At 38.0% G+C, this 17,662-nt stretch overlaps 1 protein-coding gene across 1 annotated transcript in view; it reads left to right on the top strand.

The window, feature by feature from the left end:
• LOC126176067 (SH3 and multiple ankyrin repeat domains protein 3) overlaps positions 1-17,662 on the top strand; it is a 254,511-nt gene that overhangs the window by 220,053 nt on the left and 16,796 nt on the right. The window contains exons 15-17 of the mRNA XM_049923201.1: positions 5,294-5,386; positions 8,379-8,606; positions 17,213-17,340. Coding sequence (XP_049779158.1) covers positions 5,294-5,386; positions 8,379-8,606; positions 17,213-17,340 — 449 coding nt within the window. The remainder of the gene's footprint in view (positions 1-5,293; positions 5,387-8,378; positions 8,607-17,212; positions 17,341-17,662) is intronic.

Genomic DNA, 17,662 nt, shown 5'->3' with positions numbered 1-17,662 from the left:
ATTACATAAGTAGTGTACAATAACTTATTACACAAAAACAAAAGTACGTGCTCATGATAAACAATTATAGATCATGAACTACGCCTTATACACAAAACATATTATGGATATTTAACAGATTTTTCATAAGTACCATAATTACAAAGTTGAAAACATAATTAAATTAGTTTGAATTTTTAAAAAATAAGTACAGGTTTCAATCCACAGTCTGAGACAGGTATTCATTTACACTGTAGTAGCATTTTTCCATCAAGTATTTTTTTACTTCACGCTTGAAATTATTTTTGCCTTTCAATTCTTTAATTTGAGATGGAAGTGCATTTAAAAGCTTTATTCCTAAGTGGCTAACATGTTTCTGACTTCTAGTTTTTGCTACATAGGGAATGTGGAAGTCTTTACAATGCCTTGTATTGTGATCATGGTAGCTTGAGTTGGTTTGGAGATCGCAGTTATGTTTACTGATCATTTCCAGGCATTTAAAAATATATATTGATGGTATTGTCAGTATCTTTAGTTGTCTGAATAAGGGTCTGCGGTGAGTTTGCTGTGGGCTGTGTGCCATTACACGAATAGCTCTTTTTTGCATAATAAAAATGTCATTTAGTCTTGACCTGGTTTCTCCCCAAAAACTTATGCCATAGCTTGCAACTGATTTATTTAGCATCCAATAGATCACACATGTGATATAGGATTTGTCATTTGATTACACGTAACACATAACAACACATACACACAATAAATTGACAAACATATACAAACAGCAAACAAATTACATACACATAGTACATAAGTAGTGTACAAGAACTTATTACCCAAAAACAAAAGTACGTGCTCATGATAAACAATTACAGATCATGAACTACGCCTTATACACAAAATGTATTACAGATATTTAACAGATTTTTCCTAAGTACCATAATTACGAAGTTGAAAACATAATTAAATTAGTTTGAATTTTTTTTAAAAAGTAAGTACAGGTTTCAATCCACACTCTGAGACAGGTATTCATTTACACTGTAGTAGCATTTTTCCATCAAGTACTTTTTTACTTCATGCTTGAAATCCATGACCCATGAGCACATAATCCAATAATTGGTTTTGTCTTGCTTATCTCCTTGATCATGAGTGCCTCTTATGAATCTAACAGGAATGTTTGACATTTGCAGAATTTATCCCAGGTTGCATACGTGCATGGAACTATGAAAATAAAACACTCTTCTTTCCATTAACACTTGATGTAACCTCACGTCATAATGTTTGTTGCATAGTTTAGCCAGAGTTTTCAGATTTATGCTTTATGATCGCGATACAGCACTTTATACAGTAAAACAGATCAATTGTGCTGTAAATCATTAGTCCACTGTTTAAACCTAACAACAAGTGCCATGTGCAATTGGCGACATAATCACTTGAGTCATGCAGTGATCAGCACACCTGACATTCACAGTTGAAGTTCTTTGTATCAGTATATGACACAACAATGCATTACCATATTTCTGTTTCATTCCTCAGTCTGTGATATGCACTAAACAGTTGTCTATAGTCAAAAACAGTTTGTTTCCAGTGTGCACATGGTTTATTGGTCTGCACATCAAACTTTTATACTTAGTGAATCAGAATGCATTTCTGGGAAATGAGTAGCATGACATGTAAAGTCACTAGTTCTTTAATCAAGGTAAGCGTTGAGACCATAAATGTAGTACTGTCAAAACACTGATATATTTCACTAGCTACAAACACAATGTGTAGCAGGACACATGCAGCACAACTATTACCTTCACTATGTTCTCCTCATTTCATACTCTTTGTTGATGCTTTCTCTGTCACCATTTGATATGGTTCTACACCGATCATACATCCCACTTCACATAACACTTTCAGAGATTCTGATTACAGTGGTTTACAGTTTTATACAAGACCACAATTTCATATTACTCCATCCGTAAAAATGAGTTCAAATAGCATGTTAACAGATAAGAAAGCATACAGCATCAGAATAACTGAAAATGAAAATCACATTCGTAACACCTATATTATCTAAATAGAAACACAGTTGTACTAAGAATTAAATTCATGCTACTGATTTTGAGATAACCTTTTCAGTGTTAGATGGCAGTAAATCAGAAAATAAGAAAGTATATGAAAAAAGAAATCGGTCTGTAGTGTTGTCTTCACACAGTGTCTGTGTCTTCCTCTAGGTCTCTTGCTTCCTAATGTCATTTCGTGGACCTGTCTCAGTATCCCACCAACTGACAATCTTTTAACATGTCCATACCATCTTAAACTTGTCTTTTCTGTGGTCTCTTGTATGGGCTTCTTTTTCACTATTTGTCTCACTGTCTAATTCCTTACTGTATATATTCTAAGTCTGTTCTGCTTCTTTATAATTTTGTCATGCAAGCCTGTATCCTGCTCATCTGCCTTTTGTTCATTACCCATATTTTTGAAACTTATGTGAGTATTGGAGAATAATACTCTTGGTATAAAATTTGCTTACTGTTTGGTGGTACATCCTTGCTCCAGACCAAGCTTCTTACACTCCGCACAAATAAATGGGCTTTTCTTTTTCTTTTACAAGTAGAACTACATGATAAAATTTAAACTGCTGGTATTGTATGCAATCTTGCTAAGGATTTTGTTTATGTAGATTATGAAATTTTGCTAGGGTAACTAAAATTATATAGTGTTAACGATCTTCCCCTTGCACTGGTGGAGTTATATCTTAACCATGGAAAACAAAGGGTCATATTAGCAAATGATACAACAGAAATAAAACGGATTAAGGGAGCAGGTATTGGGTTAAATATGGTGGCCCACAGTTCCAGTGCTTGACCCATTCATTATCTTGGCCTATATAAACAATTTTGGAAGATTGTGATGTTTGCTGATGACACTTCTATATTGATGAAAGAGTCAAACACATCCATGCCAGACATGATCGGGAAAATAATGGAATAGGTTCACAACTGGTTCACAGGTAACAGTTAAACACTTAGTTTCACAATATTTTTATTACACCAAGCCAAAAATAATAATAAGGACTTACAGGCACCAAAAGTAGAGATCATTGGGCATATACCGAATGAAGCTCCATTTGTGAAGTTCCTAGAAATCCAGACAGATAAGGAACTGAGGTGGCACCAGCACATGGATAAGTTAATCAGGAAACTTAGTTGTGCCTGTTCTCTATTTAGAACTCTCTCTCGTTGTTTTTATTTGAAGACAGGATTGCTACCATACTTTGCATACTCAGTGCAGTTCTATTCCCTAGTCTTCTGAAGCACTGCGGCTATGGTCGAAGAAGTATTTATTCTACAGAAGTGTACAATAAAAAAGTATTGTGTAAAGGTGATATACTCTGCAGCAAAAATCAATTACAGGATGCCAGTAGGATGGAAATTGAAAAACCTCAAAGTTTGGAAAGAATATGTCATTAGTCATTCCTAAATTCATCATAATATTTTTAACTCCAGGTTATAAATTGTGCATAACTTTATGTTTGTATGGAATAGATCTTGATTTTACCAGTTATATTGACAGCTGATAGTGGCATTTATAAAGAAAATGGTTTGTTTGAACTGTACAGCAGTTTGGTAAGAGAAGGAGAATGGCTATTTTCAATGTGGCTGTTTTTCCTCCTTGACAAAAAAAAGTGAAGTACCCAGAAGGAGAGGAAAATAAAGTGAAACTTCATAGGTTGAGAGAGTGTGTGATGTTTTATCAGTGATTACAAAACTGAGTCAAATTTACAAAGAGCTTGGCAGAATGAGCTCACTTATCAATAAGGCATAGCACCCACTCTGGTCCGGATGCATGCATTGATTTGGCTGGAGAGGATGTATCCTCTCCTTAGGCAATCTGACGCACAACTGTTTCAACCGATTGTTGAGATCCTGGATGTTGGCAGTGGTGTGGATTTGATACCCAAGCTGGTCCCTCACACGTGTTGTGACCTGAAGTCATACTGATGGCACCCCAGATCGTGACACCAGAGTAACGTGGTGATGCCTTTCCAAAATGTTGTAAGAATGGGGCCTCTCGCAGAGTCACTACCGTACTCACTGACAAAAGTCACCTGGGGTAGTGCAGAGCCACAATGTTTGGTAAACACAATGGGATGCCATTCATCAGCAGTCCATGTATCCCAGTCATAGCTCCACTCCAAAACAAACTGTTTGTGAAGTTGTGTTATAGGCAGTCAGTGCATGGGAGAGTAATTTCCTAGTGTAGCTGCTGATAGTCTCTGGCCAGTGGTGCAGGATGATACACAGTATTACAGGGAGTCCGTTGCTTGTTCTCAGATGACAGGCACAGGGGTTACAATGTGCTCGGTGCACGCTGTGGCTGTCCTCCCTTGTGGTGGTTGGACACGGTCGGATGTGGTCGGCTGGAACCAGATCCTTGATGACAGATATGCTTGTCAGCACATTCCCATGTAGTCCTACATTGGGCCACAGTCACATTTGAAGGCCCAACAAATCTAGATGTTGCACAGTTCGACCAGTCTGCCAAATGGAGACCCGTAATGAGGTACACTGATAATGCCACCTCACACTGGTATATAGCATCTCCATGTTCTTCACAGTGATCACATGACATCTGATGCCATTCACATCTCTTGTATACTGTACCAGGCCTGGTAACAACACTATATATGAACAACACTAATACACTGTGATGGCTGTTCTGTCAGACAATGTATATAAAGTAATTCCCATAATTATCATTGTGAATAGATTAGTGCTGCACAGAAGTGGCCAGCAGCAGTTGTTTCTGCCCATTAATGTTTAAGCTGACTCGTTCTTAATCCCTGAGAGCTCTCCTCCATGATAGGGATTATGAAACATTATTTGTGAATGAACGAATTTATTTAGTAAATTATTCTCTATAAAGCTATATGCGAGTATTCACAACAAGGAAGTAAGTGACAAATACCACACAAATAAGTGAGACATATCATTCACAGAATATATGCTTTCTTCAAGTACAATTCAGAAAGTGGCACTCTGAAAAAGATGTTATCAGTTCTCAGGGATGCACTGCAGCAGCTGCATGTGTTTCTAGCTGTATTAGGACCTGTGAACAATAAAGTGTTGTTCTGGTGTCTCTCTCTCTCTCTCTCTCTCTCTCTCTCTCGCCGGATTTGTTCATTACTCTTTATAACAGTATTTCCAACCTGTTGTAACAGGAGAGAACATTGTAGTTACAGTCAACACCATGAATTCATTACCGTATCTATCTTTTGTTGTTTAGTTAGAAATATACTTTGAACTTGACTGTTTAATGTCCACAGGACGATCGCCAGCTCCACTGCCCCCGAGGAGAGATCCTAAAACGACACTGAGTGTGGGACGTGCAAGAGCTCGATCCATGGTAGCTGGACTAGGTAGGCTAAGTACAATATTATTACAAAAATCGAAGTGATAATTTTCTGCATCTAAAGAAGAATTCCCTTGAGAAAACTATAAAATTATGAAAGAGAATTGCTGGTCAGTACTTTTCTTTAGGGGACAAAACGATTAATACTGCCCTTAGACGTTTATAAAAGTGCACAACATTATCCTAGGTCTCTGGACTATTAGTTCCATTCTCAGGGAGGAGAGAGGGATGGGTTGGGGAAGGTTAAAAGGAAGGGCAGATCACTCAGGCCACAGATGAGAAGCACACGTTTTGCCTCCGGAGAGCATATATTCTCCTAATTCGTGTGTTTACTATGGCTGCACCCCTTCTCAAATTACCTTACAATGTATAGAACATGTTACACTTCACTTTTTATCAATTAAAACTCCTTTTGTAATAATCCTCTTCTAGGTCATTTTTCTCTTTATACTGCAGTTGTTTACCCCCTTCACAACATTTGGGTCTTGCATGTTAGCAAGTAACTTCTTCCTTACTTGCCTTTAAGTAGACCTTCTGTTCTTTTAACTCCAGTCACCTCCACTATTCAGCAAACTCTAGAAACCAAGTATAATTAATCCTATCAATAAGAAAGTTCTGGGTCAGGGGAAAATATAACCAAAACAGCGAGTAAACTTCTTACATGAAGTCATATAGTAGGAAGTGAAAATTCAAACAATTATGACACTTACGAGTAGTGCCATGAAGTAATGGTATTTTGTCTTTAGGTAATTCTATTAAATTTTACTATTTACAAGTATAGGTAATTTTGCATGTAAGGTGATACTATGAAAGTAGATGAACTTAATGGTGCATTTGCCCACAAGAAGTGTTAGCTTTTTATAATCAAGAGGTAAAATAGAATTATCTGCTATCAGATGCAGGAATATAAACAATTAAATTGGAGTCATCACATAAAAAGTGTTGTGAGGAAGGTGAACCAAAGGCTGCATTTTATTGGCAGAACACTTAAAAAATCCAACAATTCTGCTAAAGAAATTGCCTACACTTTACTTTGCCAAAGTTTAAAGAAGGGCAATTTGTTTTGTATTATCTTGAAGTGTGTGCCACCAATATGATAATCAAGTTGGAGTGACACTATTTAGAACAGAAGGTGTTGTTCATTCCAGAGAGATCTTTTCATAAAGTTTCAACTTTGAACTTTCATGTAAAGATTTAGGTGTTCATTTTTCCCAGTGGTATACAAGAGTGAAGTGGTCAAGAAATAGTCTAAAAATGGGTTTATGAATCCTTAGGGCTTTTTGTGTTTCCAGTCATGTGTGGAGAGCAGGCATAACTGTTACTTAAGTGCCTCTGTACATGCTGTAATTAGGCTAACCTTGTCTTTGCGATTCCTGTAGGAGCAATGCATAGAGCAGATTCATCGCATAAAGTTGGTTCTAGAGACTTCCTAAGCAGGTTTTTATGAGAAAGTTTTGTGTCTATCTCCAGGTGTCTGTCAGTTCAGCTCTTCAGCATCTTTGTGACACTCTCTCATGGTTCAAAAATACCCATGACCATTTGTTCTTCCCTTTGTAGCGTACACATTCAATATCTCCTGTTAGTCCCACCTGGTAAGGGTATCACACACTTGAACAGTATTCTGGGATGAGTTCCACAATTGATCTGTAAGCAGTGGAGCATGATGGCGCTGTGGTTAGCACAGTGGACTCACATTCAGGTTGATGATGGTTCAAACCCATGTCCAGCAATCCTGATTTAGGTTTTCCCTGATTTCCTTAAATCGCTTCAGGCAAATAGCGGGAGGGTTCCTTTGAAAGAGTATGGCCACTTTCCTCCCCCATTCTTCTCTAATCCGAGCTTGTGCTGTGTCTCTAATGACATCGTTGTTGATAGGATTTTGATCACTAATCTCCTCCTCCATCTATAAGCAATCTCCTTTGTAGAGAGATTTCATTCCCCTAGTATTCTGCCAATGAACCACAGACAGCCATCTGTTTATCTATGACTGAGCCTATGTGGTCATTCCATTTCATATCCGTACAGATTGTTACACCCAGGTATTTGTGCAAGTTGACCAATTCCAACTGTGATTTATTAATATTGTAGTCATACATTTTTTCATTTTGCGAAGTGAAAATTGTTAAGATGTAGAACTGGAACGGAGCTTGATTATGATGAAGGGGCTTTTAAGGAACTCAACAGCATGCTTGTTAGTCTCTTTATCCTCAAAATACATTAACTGAAAAGACACTTTTGTCTCAAATTTTAGAAACTAAAATAATTAACTCTGTAGAAGACACCGATTGATGGGAAATTAGAAAGAATTTTTAGAATGTCAGATACAGGAGCAAGCCTTAAGACACTACAAGTTTTTATTTAATAAGTTTACAATGTGTAAGAAAGGAGTCAAAAGTGAAGATGAATTAATAGCAGGATTCTAACACCATTTTGCCATTGCTCCCACACTGCACTACTGTGCAGAAATAAAGCACAATCCAGAAGTGAGAACATATTTTTTGAAAAGCTTGTTGGAGGTAATCTTAAAAGACATTAAGGATGCTAAAAGTCCAGTGCCAGCTCCGAAATTGCAGTTCCCTCCTTCCTATACTTAGCAGTCACAGGAAGAAGGAAATTGCAGTCTTGTCCAGGATGGTGGTCACTCATGCTCACGTCACTGCAGCAGGCAGATATATTATGTGCTGCTTGACTTGCCTTCCCGCAAAGGCATAAATTTTGTCCATTTTATTAAAGTTAGTACTCTACTGCTTTGTGCAGACAAAGGAACCTCCAAAAGTTCCAAAAGTTAGAGATTTAATTATGTGTTTTAATTCATGTTTCTTAGCCCTAATCTTTCAGCTATGTGGTACATATACATCCCTCTCCTACCTCAAACCATTGTCATTTCATATGTTTCATTGTTAAGTCTCCAACATGTTGGCTTTATAATATCTTCATTCTTGGTGTTTTGGGAACAGTATTTTCTTATTTGTTTTTTATTTATTTATTTTTTTACTCAGAAGGTGGTGGTGAAAAAGAAGACATAGATGATATTGATGGAACTGGTCTGGCGAGTGGAGGAGGAACAGCCAAGAGCAGCTCAGCTGAATCCATCCACCAGCACAGCACAGGAAGCAACAGTACACCTGTACCTCCTCGCACTGCTTCTATTCGAGCCAGACCAACCTCTAGTCGCATCACTGCTGCCGAGTTGGAAGAACTCTTTCAACGCCAACAAGGAAGTGGAGGTAAAATTTTATTACTACCACTTGGAACAACTGTAATAAGATACAATACATGTGCATGTTGGATTAGAATAATTAAAAATAGCATTTTCATTATCATTGCCATATGTAAGCCAGCTGAGTGATCTGTAAGAAGAGTTGCTCTGCCGTATTAGCTGCCTTATTCACACTTGCTCTTAACAAAGCATCAATGTGGCTGTTTCATGTGCATTACATTCCTCTTAGCAGTAACAGGCAGTTTGATGAATACATGAAGTGAAGAAGATGATGATGATGATGACGATGTTCCTCTTAGTGGCTAATTAGCCATAGGTCTTCTGTGAGAAATTAACTTGCACTGTGATGAACAAGTTTGTTCCCATTTACCTGTGGTCCACATGTACTCAGCACCAGTATGTTTTACTGTAAGAGTTGGCATTGATTTCAGCTGACTTCCTGGTTTTCAGTTTTGCAACAAGGAATAATAATGCTCCTATATCATTTCAACCCAACACAATGCTTTACAGAATATTTTCTCTGAAAAGAGACACTAATGATCTTAGTGGTTTGTTTTCAGTCCGCTGAGTCATCTCATTTTCAGTAGATGGCTAGCATCTGTTTATTTTCCTTAAAGAAAATTTGTTTGTGAGTAAATGCCTTACAGGTGTCAAACAGGCATGTGTGGCCCTTGTATGGCCTGTGAATATGGAACTTGAACACAAAAACAATCAACTGGACATAAATCCCTTCACTGCAGTAGGGTGTAACAGATGAGCACAGTAATGAAAAAAAAACTCTACATTTGATAGCATTTCTATAAAGATAGTCAAAAAATGCTATTAATTTACTTATATAATGCTGTGCTGCATACTTAATGATGACATGGCATTGTGTCACAACAGCTAAAATATGGTATCGTGGAACCACTTTTCAAGATAAGGGATCAGATTGATATTTCAAAATACATTCTCAACAAGGTTTACCAAATTAATAGAGAAATGAAAGCAGGGGAGAATTGTAGATCTACTAACCATTCAGAATGTTCTCAGACAATGTCCGTTTAGTTTCCAGAAAGACATACCAACTGATTATGCTATATTATGCTTATAGATCAAATACTGTGAGCACTAAACAATACAATGCCACCAGTCAGAATCTTTAGCAATCAGTCAGAGGCTCCTGACCATTTGTAGATCATGAAATTCTCATAAAGAAAGCAGGTGTATATTGTTAAATTGAGGAGTAAGCATGTGAAATGAATCATATCTCAGACAGAAAACTCTGAGTGTCAGTGATGGAAATGTATCGTCAGATTCACCAGCCTGGCACAAAGTAAGCACTGGAGTGTCACAAGGCTCTGTGGTGGGTTCCTTGTTGTTTCTTATATTAAGGTTCCTTGTTGTTTCTTATATTAATAAATTAGTTCCAACTCAGTAAGAGAACAAGCAAGTTTACCGTCTTTGTAGATCTTAGTCACCTCTATCAACATTGTTTGCATCATGGTCTGTTCAAAAGAGACCAACAACTTTTGACTTACACATATCAACAATGACCACTGATAAGGATGCTGTCCTACGTAAAAACTGGATGTACTTCCATTCACTGTGGCCATATGGTACCAATAATTGGAGAAACTAGTTCCTGAATTCTCTTTTGAAAGCTAAAGAAACAATGACATCATGATAAATCCTTCCCTTATTAGATGTTGTTATTTGACATTAGTCACATGGTGCAACAATGTTGGTGCAGCTGTCGATTAATCATCTGAAAAGAGGGAGAGGGCTGCCAACACAAATGGAACATGTTTTCACCTGCTGTGGTTGGCAACAATTAAATGGGCTGCTGCCACTGCCCAACAACAGATTGCAAGTGCAATGATGCTTTGACAACAGCAAACCATTTACATGTGACATAGGGAGCTTTAATTGGAGGAAATAAGGCCCAAGGTGTGAATTGTTATTAAAAAATTAATGTCAGTGAGACTATACACAACTATTTACAAGTTTATGTTTTATATACTTTTGCTTGCATCATTTTAATTCGTAGTATTTCTGATAGAAACACTGAAAATACAAAATAATATTCCTTGCTTTTGGAACTATATGTTCCTTCTTCTGGGAGGAGGAAGGAAGGGCTAGTTGGAAAAGTGGTTCAAGATATTGGGAGCGAGGCAGTCAGGGGGTGGGAGAGGGGGGGGGGGTTGCTACGCGCACAGAAGACCGTAGGGAAAACCTATTAAAATAAAATGCTTTCCATCCTGCTATAATGAACAGTGTTAAATATCTTGACAAGGCATAGTGTTTTTTAACCCTGCTGTTTTCTTTACATTTTATTATACAAAGATAATGTTTGGATCAGTATGACCTAGCATGAAAATACTGGGGGGAGGGGGGGTGACTTAAGGGGCTTATGCAGACATCATTAGTTCATGGACAGTTCCTTAGAAAAACCCAAAAAAGTTTTTTGTCATCTTTTATGCTAAAATTGAGCCCCAGATTCCAAGATGGCTATGCACAGCAAATGGCTGAAATTTTTACCATATATTCCTAAGATCACGCTCTGGAAGAAAATTGTAAATTTTCTTGATTTCTTTGTCCATTTCCAAGATACAGAGGTTCAAAGTTACACTACTGCTACATGTAAAATACACATGTAAAAACTGGCATAAGGTGAAAACGTTGTTTATAAAGTGATGTAGCATGGAGAAATATGCTGTAAAGTGTCTTCGTTATCATCGGAAAGGTTCTGGGAACACCATGTTGTAGTACTGAAGCACTGGCAATATTTTTGTGCATGTAAAATCCAGTCTGAGGTGTAAAATTAGTTTTGCATTATTTCAGTTTCACATTAGTTATCTATCAAAATTTTATTTTTATGAGTAAAGAAGGGAACTGGGAGAAAAATGCTCCCATCAGAGCACAAAAAAAGGTGAATATGCTCCAGTTTAAAAGACTGACTTAAAAGTGGGTTACCAGTGCCTCATTCTACCTTCCTCAGCACCTTTAAAAATTTCCCAAAAATTTTGGCATTTAAACATACTGACAATTTTATGCTGAGAGAGAAAGATACAGTGGCAATGGGAAAGAGGCGGAAAAGTAATAAATGCTGGAAAATAGTACACAGTAGTTGTGATATAGAAAAAGTAAAGGAAACAATGGCAGTGTAAGAGAAAGAGGAGGACACAGTGGCTGTGGAACAGAGTTGACAGTGACAGAACAGTGCTAGGAAATGAGTGAAGGAGAGAGTGCTAGTGGGAAAGGAATAAAGAGAAGGAGAAACTAGAAGTGGGTAAGAGCCAGTGATAATGAGAGACATATTCTGCGATAGTGACAAAGAGGAAGAGAGAGGTAGTGACAGGGAGAAGAGACAGCAGCAGTGGGAAGGAATGAATGAGATAGTAGCAGTATCAAAGAACAAGTGAGAGCTAGAGAATACAGTAGTAGTAATAGTAGTAGTAGTAGTAGTAGTAGTAGGACAGAACGAAGGAAACTGTGGCTGTGAGACAGGAGACAGTGACAATTAGAGAGACACAAAGATATAATAACAATGAGGTGGGCTGAACGAGTAACAATGGGCAAGTGAGAGTGGATGGGTATGAGTGACTTACAGCAATGAGCTAGTGGATGTGAGGTAGGAGAGCTCATGGAAGTGAGAGATGAGTTGTATGTTAAAAAGATGGCAAATATGTTTGCATGGAAAATTTTTTGGGAAAAATTTTAGAGCTGCTGAGGAAGGTAGAATAAGGCACCTGGTACTCCACTTTTCAGTCAGAGTCTTGTAAATAGGAGAAATTCATGTCTTTTTGATGGAGCATTTTTCTGCTGTTGTAGTCTTCTGTCCGAAGAGTGCTTTGATGTAGCTTTCCATGCCACTCTAGCCTGTGCACGCCTCTTCATCCCCAAATAACTATTGCAGCATACATTCTTCTGAGTCTGCTTACTGTACTTGTCTCCCTCTATGACTTCAACCCCCCACCCCAAACTTCCTTGCAGTACTAAATTGGTAAACCCTTGATGTCTCAGAATGTGTCCTATCAACCTATCTCTTCTTGTGCCACAAATTTGTTTTCTCCACAATTCCATTCAGTACATCTTCATCAGTTACTTGATCTACTCATCTAATCTTCATCATTCTTGTGTTCTCTTGTTGCTTAAACTGTTCATAATCTACATTTCACTTCTATATGTGGCTACACTACATACTAATACTTACAGAAAAGACTTTCTAACAATTAAATCTATATTCAAAGTTAACAAATTTCTCTTCTTCAGAAACGCTTTCTTGCCATTGCCAGTCTACATTTTATATTATCTCTACTTCAGCCATCATCAGTTATTTTGCTGCTCAAATAGCAGAATTCATCTACTACTTCAAGTGTCTCATTTCTCAATCCAATTCACTCAGCATCACCTGATTTAATTTGACTACATCCCATTACCCTTGTTTTGTTTTCTTTGAGGTTTATCTTACATTCTCCTTTCAAGACAATGTCCATTTCATTCAGCTGCTCTTCCAAATCCTTTGCTGTCTTTGACAGAATTGCAATGTTATCAGCAAACTTCAGTGTTATTGTTTCTTCTCCCTAGACTTTAACTCCTTTCTTTACTGCTTGCTCAGTGTACAGATGTCAGGGATAGGCTACAACATGGTCTCACTCGCTTCTCAACCACAGCTTCCCTTCCATGCTCCTCAACTCTTGTAACTGTCATCTTGTTTCTGTACAAACTGTAAGTAGCCTTTTGCTCACTGTATTTTACCTCTTGTATCTTCAGAATTTCAAGGAAAATATTCCAGTTATCATTGTCAAAAGCTTTCTCTCAGTCCAAAAATGCTATAAACATATGTTATCCTCTAAGATACACTGTAGGATCAGTAGTGTCTCACATGTTATTACATTTCTCTGGAATCCTAACTGTTCTTTGCTGAGGTCAGCTCCTATCAGTTTTTTCCATTCTTCTGTAAAGAATTACTGTTAGTATTTTGCAACTATGACTTATTAAACTGGTAGTTCGATTGTATTCACACCTGTTAGCAACTGATTTCCTTGGAATTGGAATTATTATATTATTCTTGAAGTCTGAGGGTATTTCACATGCACCATACATCTTGCTCACTAGATGGAAGAGTGTTCTTGTGGCTGTCTCTCTCAAGGCTATCGGTAGTTCTGATGGAATGTTGTGTACTCCAGAGACCTTGTTTCAACTTATATCTTTTATCCTATCCCATCTTCATCTATGTCCTCTTCCCTTTCTATAACATTGCCTTCAAGTTCTTCTCCTTTGTATAGACCCTCTGCATGCTTCTTCCACCTTTCAGCTTTCCCTTCTTTGCTTACAACTGGTTTTCTGTCTGAGCTCTTGATATTTATACAGCTGCTTCTCTTTTCTCCAAATACCTCCTTAATTTTCATGTGGGCAGTATCTTTCTCCTAATGATATATGCTTGTCTTCTAGCCATTCCTCCTTAGCCGTTTTGCATTTCCTGTCAGTCACATTTTTCTAGACATTTGTGTTCCCTTCCACCTGCTTCATTTGCCACATTTTTATATTTGCTCCTTTCACCAATTTAATTCAGTAGGATTTCTACTAGGCTTTGTCTTTTTCCCATTTTTGATCCTCTGCTGCCTTCACTATTTCATCTCTCAAAGCTACCTATTCGTCTTCTGCTGCATTCCTTTCCCCAGCTTCAGTCAGTCTTTGCCTAATGCTCTCTCTGAAACACTCAGTAACCTCTGTTTCTTTCAACTTATCCATGTCTCATCTCCACAATTTCCAACCTTTTTTGGAATCTATTCAGTTCTGATATGCAGTTCGTAACCAATAAATTGAGGTCAGAATCCAGATGTCACCCAGGAAATGTCTTAACAGATAAAAATTTGGTCCAAAATCTCTGTCTTACCATTAAGTAATCAATCTGAAACATTCCAGTGTTGCCATGTCTCTTCCACATATACAACCTTTTTTCATGATTCTTAAACCAAGTGTTAGCAATGACTGACTTATGCTCATGGAAAATTCTACCAGGTGGCTTCCTATTTCATTCCTTTCGCCCCAGTCTATATTCATGTACTATTTTTCCTTTTCTTTCTTTTCCTGCTGTTGAATTCCAGTCATCCAGCACAATTAAATGTCCGTCTTCCTTAACTATCTGAATAATTTCTTTTATATCATCTTACATTTTTTCAGTCTCTTCATCGTTTGTGGAGCTAGTTGGTGTATAAACTTGTACTATTGTGATGGCTGTGGGTTTCATGTCTGTCTTGGCTATGATAATGCATTCATTGTGCTGTTCATAGCAGATTTGCCGCATTCCTGTTTTCTTATTTATTAAACCTACTCCTGTCTTAGTCCTATTTGATTTTGTATTCATAACCCTCTATTCACCTGACCCAGAGTCTTGTTCATCTTGCCACCAAACGTCACTAATTTCCACTATATCTGATTTAGACCTATTCCCTTTTCAAATTTTTTAACCTACCTGCCTGATTAATGGACCTAAGATTCCATGTTCTGATCTGTAGAACACCAGTTTCATTCCTCCTGATGATGACGTCCCCCTGAGTAATTCCCATCCAGAGATTGGGGTCTATTTTACCTCGGAACATTTTACCCAAGTGGATGCTATCATCATTTAACCACACAGTAGAGCTGCGTGCCCTCAGGAAAAATTATGGCTGTAGCTTCCCCGTACTTTTAGCTGTTTGCAGTAGTAAATATACCCTATGGGTTGCCAGGAGCAATTTCTTTGATGTTTGATAAGATGTTTGGAATTTCATTTACACACACATAGCTGGAGTCAGCCCAAACAAATCCTGTGCATCTGTCTCTCATACAATGCCCAACATTACGAAAAGTGTTGGTTTGTTTCCCATTACAAACAGAATGATTTTTAAATCAGGATTTTACATGTCCATTTGGTAGAGCAGTTCCAAATTAGTCTAGTGTGTTATTCATTTAATTAATATGTATGAACAGGAACCATAAAACAAGAAGGATAATCAGTGCGCCAGCAACAGAGTAGCACATTTGCGTGGTGGTAGCATTCAGCATGAGCCAGGGCGGTGCTGTCACTGCTGGAGTACTGATTATTCTTCTTGTTTTACTCCCTGTTATTACTGATTAATAAAATGAATGTCACACTATACTAATTTGGGATCACTCTGTCAAACGTGCATGTAAAATTCCACATTGAAAACCATTTTGTTTGCTACTGGAAACAAACCAATGATCTCCATCAATCCTGGGCATCACAGTGGATACACCAGTTCCTGTGAGATCACCGAAGTTAAGTGCTGTTGGGCTTGGCCGGCACTTGGATGGGTGACCATCCAGCCGCCATACGCTGTTGCCATTTTTCGGGGTGCACTCAGCCTTGTGATGCCAATTGAGGAGCTACTCGACCGAATTGTAGCAGCTTCGCTCAAGAATACCATCATAAAGACTGGGAGAGCGGTGTGCTGATCCCACACCCCTCCTATCCGCATCCTCCTCTGAGGATGACACGGCGGTCAGATGGTCCCGGTAGGCCAATTGTGGCCTGAAGACGGAGTGCTTGTTGAAACACCACAGAAAATGTGCCTGACGATGCACACAGACACACACACACACACACACACACACACACACACAGAGAGAGAGAGAGAGAGAGAGAGAGAGAGAGAGAGAGAGAGAGAGTTAAATCAGTGATACCATGTAAGACATTCATGACATATACAAGACTGTTCTGTCACATCAGTATGCTGCCCATGTGATATCTAGTTTGCTTAACAATTGTGCTTTGTGCTGATTGTTTAGTGGCGAAATGAAAATTTCTGCTTTTGATTTCAAGTTATCGTTTTTTACCCACGCCTCTACTTCTCCAAGTGTCTGTTCTGATAAGCGTCCATGTTGTTCTGGTAGGTGTAACTGTCATTCTGTTTATCCATTTTGAGGAGGAAACGACTGTACACTATTTTACGCTGGCTGTGGACTGTCGTCACTGTCAACAGAACACTTGCTTTCAGATGTAGTGCTGACATGATCTTCAAACTCTGAAAGTGTTCCTTCATCTGTTCAGGAACTTGCTAGTTCTGCCAAGTCAGTGATCTAATTGCCACGGTGTCACAAATAAGACTGAGCAGAAACAATGAAGTTTTGAATAATTGAGAAGTGCATAACAATTTCTTGGACAAAGTAAGAAACAAGCCTTTTGTTGTAAACACAGAGGCTTTGTTGAGCATTCAGAGTATGCTGGAATGATAAAAAATGTGATTATCAAAACTTATAACAGAAAACTAAAAAATATTTGACATTAAAAGAATCATATTTATGTTGAGTCATTGTGACCTGAATGTAACATGTCACTGTTAAGGTTTATGACCACTCAATGTGAAATATTTCAACACCTTTTCTGTACACATGTTGCTCTTCCACTTTCAGACAGATTTGCCAAATTTCATAAAGTTATCGTGGTATTTAACTAATAAGAAACGAAATCTATAACCATTTTGGGTCATATAGAACCAAACAGAACAGCAGGATCAAAACACTTTTTTCAGTCCTACAGATTTAACTGTAGTTATAATATCTTAACCTAACTATTAATTTACAACCCCAGTTTTTCTGCTACCGATTTTTTTAATTTTTTTGCAGCATCATCAGAAGTTATGACTTCCCACTTCCAAGTGCCAACTCCTGGTGGTGTATCACAACCATCTTCTCCAGCACGGACACCTCGTGTCTATGCCAGTGTGGCAGAGATGAAGCGTAGCAAGGGGAAGGTAAGCAACCTTAAAAGACTTACACAGTGGTGAGCACACACACTGAGGAACATTTTAAGATATGTAAATTCATATTGACAGTCTTTTTTGTTTACTCTGTTGTGTTATAATTACTCAGTGGTTATATGTGTTCTGGGGTGTGTAGTTGATATAAACAAACCTATTAGTTAATAAAGCGTTGTTTCAGAAATCTTTTCACATTTATATTAAAAAAATGCTCAACAAAAGGTTGTGGGCCCAGGCACAGGTGTGAAGGTAAGGTCTTATAAATGTTAAAATTGAAGTCATGTGCTGAAACAGAGAGCCGGTTCGTAAGTTATGC

This window comes from Schistocerca cancellata, chromosome 3 (genome assembly GCF_023864275.1).
Source record: "Schistocerca cancellata isolate TAMUIC-IGC-003103 chromosome 3, iqSchCanc2.1, whole genome shotgun sequence".
In the NCBI taxonomy this organism is placed as follows: Eukaryota; Metazoa; Arthropoda; class Insecta; order Orthoptera; family Acrididae; genus Schistocerca; species Schistocerca cancellata.
Note: the sequence above shows the minus strand (reverse complement) of the source record. Positions and strands in the feature narration are given on the sequence as shown.